We start from the raw sequence: 12,500 nt of genomic DNA, 5'->3' as shown, positions 1-12,500 counted from the left end.
ATATATATATATATATATATATATGTGTGTGTGTGTGCATGCACTGTGTGTGTGTGTGTGTGTCCTCAGCAGCGGAGGCTGGAGTGAGGAGTAATGAAATAAGCATGGAGCAGAGACTAATGAGCTGCTCTAAAGGAGTGTGTGTGTGTGTGCTGCAGTGATGTGGACGTCAGACCTGCCCAGTGCTTTAAAACATCTTTTAAGCGCCTTTCAAAACACTTGCGCAATCAATGGCTTTACGCTTTAGATGAACTCAGTGATGTGCGTGCTAAGGATGCGAGTAGCAGTCAAAGACAGAGTAAACAGACTGTGGAAAGCAAAGACACTGACACACACGCAGGGACACACACACACAGGGACACACACACACACACACCGCTGCTAAGTGACAGTGTTTTTAGTCATGTTGTTTGGCTTCATATGAAGTGCAGACAGATACAAGCCTGCACATCTCACTGCTCCGTACATGTGTAGCACAAGGCCGGCATTAATGTAGAAACAACATGCATATGTCCTCCTGGAGCTGTGTGTGTGAGTGTGAGAGTGCTCACGCATGTGTGTGACTACTCCCTGAATGTGTGTGTTTGTCTTCCTCCCTCCCTCTTAGACTCACTCTCCCTCTGTGTGTGTGTGTGTGTGTGTGTGTGTGTGTGTGTGTGTGGTGTGTGTGTGAGTGAGAGGGTAATGAGAAGTGGCACTAATTGTTTGAGCGAAGCTGGGCACTGTGATGAAACCAATGAGTGGAATTACAGTGACATATCCTTAAGCACCGCTCAGCTGGAGGCCTGAGGAGACTCCTCTCCTCTGCTCTCTCTCTCTCTCACTTTTTGTGATCTCTTCTCTTCTGTCTCACTCCCTCTCCTCACTTTTTACTCAAGCTCTCTGTCTCTCTCTCTCCTCAATCTGTTCTCTTTCTCCCTCTCCCTCTCCTTCTCTCTCTCTCCCTCCCTCCCTCCTCGGTCTCTTCTGGGTCATTCTGTGTCAAGTCAGATAAGGTTGTTGCCGCACCATCTCCGATTTTGTTCAAACCTTGTTTTTTTTATTATTATTGTGAAAGGATCTCAAACCCAAGGCCTGTAAAACATTTCTCTTCAAATCCGTTGCCCTCATATTTTCTCATCCTTCCATAGATTTTATTTATACAGCCTGAAAAACACATCATTTGGGAAGCAATGTTTGGACATTACACATTAATATTTGGAGTAATCATAGACAGCCTGGACTTTGTAAGATAGAAGTAAAGTGTGTTCTCAGCATGCCTATTGATTTCCTGGGCCCTAGATTTGGAACAGGGTGCAAAAGGAGTGATATTGAGAGTCTTGTAGACGCACGTTTTGGCACACGGCTATCTCTAGGAGTCGTAAACGCACTAACTGTCCCTCTCTCGCTCTTGCAAATCGCTCTCTCCCTCTGTTTGTCTCCCTCCCTGGAGCTCTTCCACCACACACACACACACACACACACACACACACACACACACACACACACACACCACATACCATCATCACACTTTGCCCTGAAACCTCAGACTCTCTGGAAAGCAGCCAGCCTTGCTGTGTGTGTGTGTGTGTGTGTGTGTTTGTTTGTAAGCGCTCGGCTGAAGGTCAGACAGGCCCTGCGTGAATCTGTGTGTGTGTGTGTGTGTGTGTGTATATAGCCTGCAGCTGGAATAATTCTGTTGGTGTGTTTATTCTCCCGCCTCTGCAGCCAGAGGTGTCTCCTCCATGCGCTCTCAAACGGCCCCCCTCAGACGCTTAAGTCTGGCCCAGAAATATGCATGCCTCTGGTCTGCCGGGGACTGTGTGTGTGTGTGTGTGTGTGTGTGTGATGGCTGTAGGCTGGTTTACTCCTCTGACCGTTCCCTATCTCTGCTGCCAGGCCCTTTGGAGAAGATGGGCCTCAACTGTGATTGGCGTGAGTGTGGGCTAGAGACGGAGGGAGCGAGGCAGGGAGAGACCGGAGGCGCAGAAACGTCTCCTCCTCCTCCTGCTCCTCCTCCTCTTCCTCCTCCTCCTCTTCCTCCTCCTCCTCCTCCTCCTCCTCCTCCTCCTCTTCTGGTATCTGTCACATTTGTCCAAACCTCAACAAACTCTTTTTATTTATTTATTTATTTTTTTTATTAGGAAATGAGGCCCAGTCACTGCGCTAGAGTGTGCTGTTAGCTGTAGGGTGAGGGTCATGGACATTTCACTCAATGAATGAAAAGAGACTTCTATTTGTCTGGCTTACTCTTTATTTGCTTGGCTACTGTGAACTTTCAGGAAAAAAAAATGTTGGAAATAAATGTTTGAAGGTCCCCCCAACTGCACGTCTTGGGATGTCACCTTCCAGCCTTCTAGAGACAGAGGTATCGGCATCCCAGACACTGAATGGCTTTACATCGCCTCTAGAACAGATCATCTAGTCACCGTGCTGACCATTGACCAATGACAACACAACCATTGGAGAGCTCTCTGGAGAGACAGTATTTATACATTTATAGTAGTGCAGTGCTCTGATTCAGATTCTGGGTTCTGATTGGCTGTTAGCTTTTTGTCGTTCTCAAAATCGGTCTTAAAGTGATCCCAAATGATATCGTTCTTCATGTCGTTATAGTTTATATGTGAACGTCATCATTCATATTAACGAGCGATATTTGTTTATAGTTATCGTTATCGTTATCGTTATAGTTATAGTTATCGTTCTTGGTGTGAATGGCCCTTTAGATTCACACTAAACTGGGAAGCTGAGCATCAAGGTAGCCGGATTTCAGAGTCCGACTGAGGGGAACGATCTGAGCGGATGTAAACGATCTCTGCGACCACGCAGGACTAATGGCTGTCCTGCCTTGGGGCCCTGTCGGAGCAGTATCCTCTCTCAACGAGAATGTAACTACACATCCGTTCATTTCCACTCTGGCAAGCCATCGCACCCCATCAGCTACTGATTAAACAAAGCAGGAGCCTCGCTTCTTCAGCTCAGACCAACCCAGAATGTTGCAGCCAAAGATTCTAGAAGTCAGAGCTCTGTTCTAGAATCTCTGGTTGCAACACTGGACGGGCCTCTGGCTGCAGAGAGCATGAGAGCACTTCTCCAATCAGCTGACCACACAGTGTCTGGCTCGGTCCTGACTAACCCCTCCATCTCAGACCGACCGAGACATGACCACAGTGCCTCCCGACCAAGCACAGTCTGGCGACATGGCCCCCACATCAAAGCACGAGCCCTGTATCATACCCAGACTAAAGGGCCGTTCACACCAAGAACGATAACGATAACTATAGACAAATATCGCTCTCGTTAATATGAATGACAACGTTCACACATAAACTATAACGATAACGACAACGACATGAAGAATGATATCGTTGTTGATCACTTTCAGAGCGATTTTGAGAACGATAAAAAGCTAACAGCCAATCAGAACCCATAATATTCTAGCCATCACATTCATTAACATAAGGAGAGACTTTTCTTATCGTTGGCCAGTGTGGACACTTTTATCGTTATGGTTATGGTTATGGTTATTAGTTATCGTTATCGTTCTTGGTGTGAACGGCCCTTAACAGGGGAAAGGGACCCGGTGCTCACATGCTAGATGTATGCTGCTGCTAATAGAGGACTGCATGTAGCTAGACTAGACCTTTTGGTTGATCTGGTGGCAAAGGACTTGCAAAAAATAAACAATCCTCTTGACTGATTGTTCCTCGGCATTGTGTGTACATGAAAGTGAGAAGTGGACTGTGATCATAGGTCTCATCTGTGTGTGTGTGTGTGTGTGTGTGTGTGTGTGTGGATCCATCTGGCCACATCCACTTATGTGGTCTGGAGGTTGACCACCCTTTTCCAGGGGTGATTCTTCAATAGAGCTTGCTCTGTGTGTGAGTCAATGTGTGTGTTAGGTGGTGGTCCATGACTGTGTGTGTGTGTGGGCTGGAGATGTAGAGAGATGTGTAAAGCTAGTGTTGGCACAGGCATCATCCCACTCTCACACTCAACCTTTAATCTTTGCTGTCCAGGGGATCAAAGGGAATACACACACACACACACATACAGTACACATACAGACACACACACACACACACACACACACACACACACACACACTCCATGCATTATGGACACTGTATAAGTAGGAATCAAGCAGGGGAAATATTGATCTGAACTCCACACATCTCTACATATTTATGCCGTGTATATGAGTGTGTGTGTGTGAGTGTGTGTGCGTTTGTGCACCCACACCCACGCATATTTATGGGGCTTTTGGAATCGTCTGATGTTTTGTGGGTGTAATGTATCTCAGACAATTTTGTGTGTGTGTGCACTGGTGGCATTCTGGTTGTTTTTGTATTTTATGGGTGCTCCTCTAGCACAAGTCAGTACAGATTTGACACTCGAAGACCTGTCTGCCATATCTGCCATTGGTGTTTCTTTAGAAATCAAATCCTGATTTTGTTTTACGTTATCTGTATGAGGTCTCTCCCTCTTATCCCCCCCACGCACACACACACACACACACACACACACACACACACACACACACACACACACACACACACTCTCTCTCTCTCTATCTACATGTATCTCTCTGTCACAGTCATCTTCCTCCATTCATCTTTTAACATCATCATGTCACACAGCTCCGCTTTAATGGCTTTTTGATAGGATGCTGTCTGATGCTCACTTTGACACATGCACACACACACACACACACGCACACACGCACGCACACACGCACGCACACCAGAGCGAGTGTATGCAGATGACATGTTCGTCTGGAGATGCAGCCGACGCGTGCCCCATCTTAACGCCGTCGGGATTGGCCAGCGGAGATGTATGGCCTCGTCTCAGAGGATGCTCTCTGACAGGCTGAGTGAAGCGGAGGCTCGTTGAGCGCAAAGCGCTGGCGCGGATCGAAGGCTTTTAGGAGGCGCTCGGCGGCTTGCGGACGAGACGTCAGGGAAATAACGGGCCGTCGATTAGGCAACGTGGCCGCTCTACAGACGACGTGGAGGAAGTCTGCTGTGAAGGCTTACGCTGTCCTTCAGCACTCTACTGCACTTTACACCAACAGGGACACACACACACACACACACACACACACACACACACACACACACACACACACACACACACACACACACACACACACACACACACACACTCTTACACTCAGGCTAACACACACTTCTGACAGGAGATAAATACATCAGGGTGTCACACACACATACCTCTACAGTACTCCTACACACTTCTGACTCAAGAGGAGAACCCTCACATCCGATTGTTTACTGCACACAAGTGTAGGGTGTGTTGAGGAGTTCATGTCATTATCAGCCTTCTTCAGATTGCCAGATTACACACAGCCCTTTCAACGGAGTGAGAGCTGGGAGGACACACTCCATGAGAAAATCTGGTGTGTGTGTGTGTGTGTGTGTGTGTGTGTGTGTGTGTGTGTGTGTGTGTGTGTGTGTGTGTGTGTGTGTGTGTGTGTGTGTGTGTGTGTGTGTGTGTGTGTGTGTGTGTGTGTGTGTGTGTGTGTGTGTGTGTGTGTGTGCGCGCCCCGAGGGGACAACTGAACAGGCACAGAACTCGTGTTCCTGCACCAACATGATGGTGAAGATCGTGCAGAAATGGAAGCAGCCTGCAGGAGTTTGCTTTGCATGTGTAAATCTGCTCAATTTCTCTCTCTTACACACACACACACACACACACACACACACACACACACACAGACAGACACACAGAGTTGTGTTTCCTTCTTTCATTAACAGGCTTTCTCATGGCTAATCAGCGCGGCTCGATCTCATGCTAATCACAGCCTCCTCCTTCTCCCCTAATTGGCTTGCAAATGAGAAAATTAACGGCACCCAATTTACTCTCCTATAGATATGTGTTCATATGCTGGGGCCATTAGGACTGGCACCTTCAATGAAATATCACAGGGATTTTGTAAAGCTTTATTTGTGTGTGTGTGTGTGTGTGTGTGCGTGTGTGTGTGTACAATATATATTTGTCCTGTATAGACTACAGTGTCTTCTAGAGTTTAGACTAATCTAGTCTTGTGTTTTTGGTTTTGTTTGGACTGTAGTCTAGACTAATCTAAAACCTTGTGATGTCTGTAATCTGGCTCGAGTCACATGAGTTTAGTCCACTCGTGTGGAAGTCTCCGCTGTAGTTTAGTCCACTCGTGTGGAAGTCTCCGCTGTAGTTTGTCTAGACCCGTCTGCCTGGTCTGATGTTCGGTGTCCATGTCGTGTCTGTCTAGGGTCTGGTCCAGTGGATTTTGTAAAGCTTTATTTATATATATGTGTGTGTGTGTGTGTGTGTGTGTGTGTGTGTGTGTGTGTGTCTAGAGCCTGGTCCAGTGGCTCGGTTTGGATGCGGTCAGAGAAAGACCGTGTGTATCTCATAGGCTGTCTGGCACAAGGAGAGAACAAAGTTATGATGTAAAAAAAGTGGAGGGAAGTGAAACTCTTTCTTGCACAGACACACACACACAGGCGCCCCCACACATATGCACACTCATAAATACACACACTCTCAAATACACACAGGCGCCCCCACACATATACACACTCATAAATACACACACTCTCAAATACACACAGACGCCCCCACACATATACACACTCATAAATACACACACTCTCAAATACACACAGGCGCACACAGTACATCCTGAGCAGCCTGTGGTCTCAGTGATAGACCCAGTGTAGGTCTAGCTCAGAGGAACAGGCTGTATCAGCACGAAACGCCCATGAATGATTCACACACACACACACACACACACACACACACACACACACACACACACACACATACACACACAAGCGCGAGGCCAGATTGTTTTTTCTTGGGGTGGTAGGCCTTTCGCAAATGTGATTAACTATTTAGCTGGCTTGTCGCTGTCTGGCTTCAAATATTCATTTTGTTTGAGTGCTGGCTGTTTAATGTGTTTTCACTCACAATCTCTCTCTCTCTCTCACACACACACACACACACAGACACACACAGAGAGGAGTGGGGTTTAAAGATGGTGTGGATAAGTGGAGACTGATGTCCGGTGACAGGTTAATCTCTTCTGAAGTGGCAGAAGAGGAGCGTGACTGCTGTGTGTGTGTGTGTGTGTGTGTGTGTGTGTGTGTGTGTGTGTGTGTGTTGGTCGTGTCGTGTGTGTGTGTGTTGTGTGTGTGTGTGTGTGTGTGTGTGTGTGTGTGTGTGTGTGTGTGTGTGTGTGTGTGTGTGTGTGTGTGTGCTGTTGAGCTGGAGCCCGTCTCTTCCAGACTGTCTGGGGATGGTGCTGAGGCACGCAGTGTGTCGCCCACGGTCTGTCGCCCTCTGTGTCACGCTCACAGTGAATACAGCTGAAAGCAATCACACACACACACACACACACACACAGTAACTCCAGCTCCAGCATCACACACACTCAGTCTTAACTCCAGAGCCACTTCCGTTACGGATCAGGCCCTGAGATGGCCCATGATGGATGTTGATAATCAGTGGAATAGTGTGTGTGTGTTAGTGTGTGTGTGTGTGTGTGTGTGTGTGTGTGTGGTGAGTGTAATGAGTTCATGGTAGTTATGAAACATGTCTCTCAGCTGCTGGTCCTCACCTTGGCCCTCATCCCTGCTCACTGCTGTTTGCTGATGTTCTGGGTCTGTGTAACACACACACACACACACACACACACACACACACACACACACACACACATTCTCTCTCTCTGTCACTTACCTAGGCACACACACACACACACATTCTCTCTCTCTTTGTCACTCACTTAGACACACACACACAACCACACTACACTGGGAGTGTTTTGGAGCCCCATCTGTGCCCCATCTGTCAGTAGCGTAGCCCCCCCCCGCTGCCCCCCTAAGAGGCCCCCTTTGGCCCCTCACACGCGTCAGCCGTGCGTCTGGGCGCTGAGCGCTGCCCCCTCCAGGAAAGGCCTGCGTGCTGCCACGGCTGCCCCCGGGCACAGCTGCTTCCTCTGGGCACCCGCCCGCCTCCGCCCTGCCCACTCCCGCCTCCGCCCGCCCTGTGCTTCTCCTCTTTTTCCACACCTCTTTCTCTCTCTCTCTCTCTCTCTCTCTCTCTCTCTCTCTCTCTCTCTCTCTCTCTCTTTCTCCCCCTTCATCCTTTTCTTTTTCCATACCTCTCTCTCTTTCTCTCTTCATCCTTCTCTTTTTCCACAACACACTCTCTCTTTCTCTCTCTTCGTCCTTCTTTTTTCCACACCTCTCTCTCTCATCCTTTTACTTTTCCCACACCTCTCTCTCTCATCCTTTTCTTTTCCCACACTCTCTCTCTCTCTCTCTCTCTCTCTCTCTCTCTCTCTCTCTCTCTCTCTCTCTCTCTCCATCCTTTCGTGTGCCCTCGGCCGCAGCACTCTGGCGTGTGTGTGTGTGTGAGTGTATGACATCAAACGGGGAGTGTGTGCCGGTGACGACTCGGAAAGAACTGGCACCAGGTCAGAAAAACACGCGCGCCCTAACATTTCTCCCATACCAGGGTCAGCACGCACACACACACACACACACACACACACACACACACACACACAGAGGTCTGATGGCCTTCTTGTCTCTCTGTGTCATTGAGTGACGGCAGAAGACTGGTAGTGACTGACAGGGTATTAATAATAATTACCCTTTCTAGTCCACATCTCCCTCATTCAGGCTGCATCGTGAGTGTGTATGTGTGTGTGTGTGTGTGTCTCAGTCTGTCTATAATGAGATCCAGTATCGTATGGAAATAATGGACCAGGCTCTCGTCATGTCTGGGTAGTTTTTGGCTCATCATTCACCCTGTGACTGTTCAGATCAGCTCTGTGTGTGTGTGTGTGTGTGTGTGTGTGTGTGTGTGTTGAGTCTGTTTGCCGTTGTGTTGGCGTGTTTTACTCGTGTGCTGTAGAACTGGTGTGTGTGTGTGTGTGTGTGGGGGGGGTGGTTAGTGACAGGACTCATAAATTAATAACACAAGCGGAAAGAACACAATTCATTGTTGACGGTAATGGTTTTCTTGCTATGACACACACACACACACACACACAGAGAGAGAGAGAGTCACTCACAGTCTGTGACTGGTGAGAGCGAAGCCTGACTGTTGCCTAATGATCCCTGGTAATCATTATGCATCGGGAAACAGTGGCACACACACACACACACACACACACACACATATACATACCCACACAGACTGTGTGTGACAGTCACACTGTAGTCAGTGACCGATTAAATGAACTGACAGAAAACCACTTGGATCACTCTGCTGACTCTGCTGCCATTCTCTCTCTCTCTCTCTCTCTCTCTCTCTCTCTCTCTCTCTCTCTCTCTCTCTCTCTCTCTCTCTCTCTCTCTCTCTCTCTCTCACACACACACACACACACACACACACACACACACACACACACACACACACACACACACACACACACACACACACACACACACACACACACACACACACACACACACACACACACACACAAAGAACTGAATGATGTTTTATCTTTGGAGACCTTGATGACCTGCCCTTTAAAGCCATTTGTTCCTAAAGCCTGTGTGTGTGTCTTCTGCTGTGTGTGTGTTATGGTCTGTGGGTTCCCTGCCTTCAGCTACTTTTTTCTTTTCTTTTACATAACATCCGGAGTGAGTGAGTGAGTGAGTGAGTGAGTGAGTGAGTGAGTGAGTGAGTGAGTGAGTGAGTGAGTGAGTGAGTGAGTGAGTGAGTGAGTGAGTGAGTGAGTGAGTGAGTGAGTGAGTGAGTGAGTGAGTGAGTGAGTGAGTGAGTGAGTGAGTGAGTGAGTGAGTGAGTGTGTGAGTGAGTGAGTGAGTGAGTGAGTGAGTGAGTGAGTGAGTGAGTGAGTGAGTGAGTGAGTGAGTGAGTGAGTGAGTGAGTGAGTGAGTGAGTGAGTGAGTGAGTGAGTGAGTGAGTGAGTGAGTGAGTGAGTGAGTGAGTGAGTGAGTGAGTGAGTGAGTGAGTGTGTAGGTATTGTCAGCTTGATATGTTTGTTATCTGCACATGGAAGTGTATCTTCCTTGTTTCTTTGTTTGTATAGTATTTATTATGGTAGCAGCAACCCAGATTTTTTTTTGTGTGTGTGTGTTACAATGCTTCTAATAACCTGTGGAGATAATGACTGCTTTTGGTTGTGTGTGTTTGTGCAGAGGGTGTGTGTGAGCTGTGGCTGACGAGTGAGGACACGGGCGCCTACGGCCGGGACATTGGCACAGACCTGCCCACGCTGCTGTGGAAGCTGGTGGAGGAGATACCCGACGGTGCCATGCTCAGGCTGGGCATGACCAACCCGCCATACATCCTCGAACACCTGGAGGTGAGTCTGTGTGCTCGCGCTGTCTTGATGCCCGTCTGTCTGTCTGTCTGTCTTGATGTCTTCTCTCTGTCTTCATGTCTGTCTGTCTGCCTGTCTGTCTGCCTGTCTGTCTCTCTGTCTGTCTCTCTGTCTGTCTTCATGTCTGTCTTCATGTCTGTCTCTCTGTCTGTCTGTCTGTCTTCATGTCTGTCTGTCTTGATGTCTGTCAGCTCTTCTGTGTCTATCTGAGGAAACAACTTGTAGTTCCTCTCTCACCCTTTTTCTTCTTCCTCTCTCTTTTGTACACTTCATCTCTCTCTCTCTCTGCCCCCCTTTCTTTCTTTCTTTCTTTTTTTCTCTTTCTCTCTCCCTCTTTCTCTCTCTCACACTCCCTTTCTCATTCTCCCTCTGATTATCTCTCTCTCCCTCCCTCTCTCTCTCCCTCTCTATCCCTCTCTCCCTCCCTCTCTCTCTCCTGCTCTCCCTCTCTATCCCTCCCTCGGTCGTGGAGTGCGTTGTCTCCTCAGCTCAAGGCCACGCTGTCTCAAAGGCACACACACTTTTCTCTCCTCTAATTGTCACACTCGCTCTGAAGGAACAATGGGCCCCCGTGTGCCACCACACACACACACACACACACACACACACACACACACACACACACTCACTCACTCACTCACTCACTCACACACTCACTCACATACACACACACACACACACACATCCGAACACACTTACTCACATGCACACATACACATCCGAACACTCTCACACACACTCTCCCCCTGTCTCTCACACACACACACACACACACACACACACACACACACACACTCACTCACTCACTCACACACACTTACTCACATACACTCACTCACACACACACACACACGAACACACACTCACTCACACGCACACATACACATCCGAACACTCTCACACACACACACACACACACACACACACCCCCGCAGCCTCAGTAAGCCCCCCGATGGAGGAACAATAGCCCCCTGCCTGTTCCCTGGACTCCCCCATCAGCCCCAGGTGGACGGTGCTCTAATCCCCCCGCTCACACTGAACTGCTGAGGGAGGCACTTTTAATTTGCTCGGGGTTAATTGAGGTTGTAATTTCGTCCCCATATGTATAGGTTACGCTAATGCTCAGCTACATTCAAATTAAAAAATGGATAAAGCTTCTCCAGCTCTCTCTCTCTCCTTCTCTCCCTCTCTCCTTCTCTCCCTCTCTATCTCTATCTCTCTCTCAGTCTTCCGCCCCTCTCCCTTCCCTCCGTCCCCTAAATGAAAGAAAATAACAATTAAATGCTAATTAGAAATGTAGAGGGGGCTGTGTGCATATGGGCCAGTGGCCACTTAATGCCTATCTATTATGCTAATGTGAAGCCGCTCCACTCGTCCTTCGCCGCTGGCCCATTTTAACGGCTCCTGTTTGCCGTTCGCTTTTCACGGTCGCGCTGCCGTTGTGTAAGTTTTAATCACTCACACACACACACACAGAGTGAGCCATCTCCCTGGAAGGTCAGTGGGGTCGTGGGAAGCGGCAGCTGTGCGGCCCAGTTCTGGCCCTCATGCGGCGCAGATCCGGTGGCCTCGGGCTCGGGCTCGGGCTCGGATTGGAGTGAATGGAATTCTCCGATTGATCTGGTTTGGTTCAGGACCAGTTCAGGAGGCACATGTACTGTACCTTCATTCATTCAACAGAAGCTATTGTCCAAAGTGATTTGGATCTGCACTCATCTCATTAGGTGTGGTGCTGATATCAAAGTCATGATCTCTGTGAGTTTTCATATTTCCTTCTCTGCAAGTTTGAGCTGCAGGAACAGCCAGACTGAAGGAGAGGACAATAGCTCAGCTGGAGACACTGAGACATGTGACTTTCTGCCAGGTACACTTGGGCTCTAACTGGGCACCATACCCATTCTACATTCTCCATTTTACAATGACAGAAATGAATGTAGCGGACGGTTCAAGATGTTATTCACATCCGCTGGCTGTATAACACAAAGGGGCCCTTTTTCCGTCACTGTGTTGGCTCTCTGCGAATTGCCCCTTGACTTTGGTGTTGAAAGCAGCTTACTCTTCAGATCAGGTTGGCTGTGTGGGTATTGTAGTTCTCATTGTTCCTGTGTTTTGTACAAAGCTTAATGCTTTAACCATCCTCAAGAAGATACACTCTTTA

General features: G+C 48.4%; 1 protein-coding gene across 1 annotated transcript in view; it reads left to right on the top strand.

The window, feature by feature from the left end:
- cdkal1 (CDK5 regulatory subunit associated protein 1-like 1) overlaps positions 1-12,500 on the top strand; it is a 257,811-nt gene that overhangs the window by 136,764 nt on the left and 108,547 nt on the right. Inside the window, exon 9 of the mRNA XM_062537922.1 lies at positions 10,158-10,324. Coding sequence (XP_062393906.1) covers positions 10,158-10,324 — 167 coding nt within the window. The remainder of the gene's footprint in view (positions 1-10,157; positions 10,325-12,500) is intronic.

The sequence above is a fragment of the Sardina pilchardus genome, chromosome 6 (assembly GCF_963854185.1).
Source record: "Sardina pilchardus chromosome 6, fSarPil1.1, whole genome shotgun sequence".
Lineage (NCBI taxonomy): Eukaryota > Metazoa > Chordata > Actinopteri > Clupeiformes > Clupeidae > Sardina > Sardina pilchardus.
Note: the sequence above shows the minus strand (reverse complement) of the source record. Positions and strands in the feature narration are given on the sequence as shown.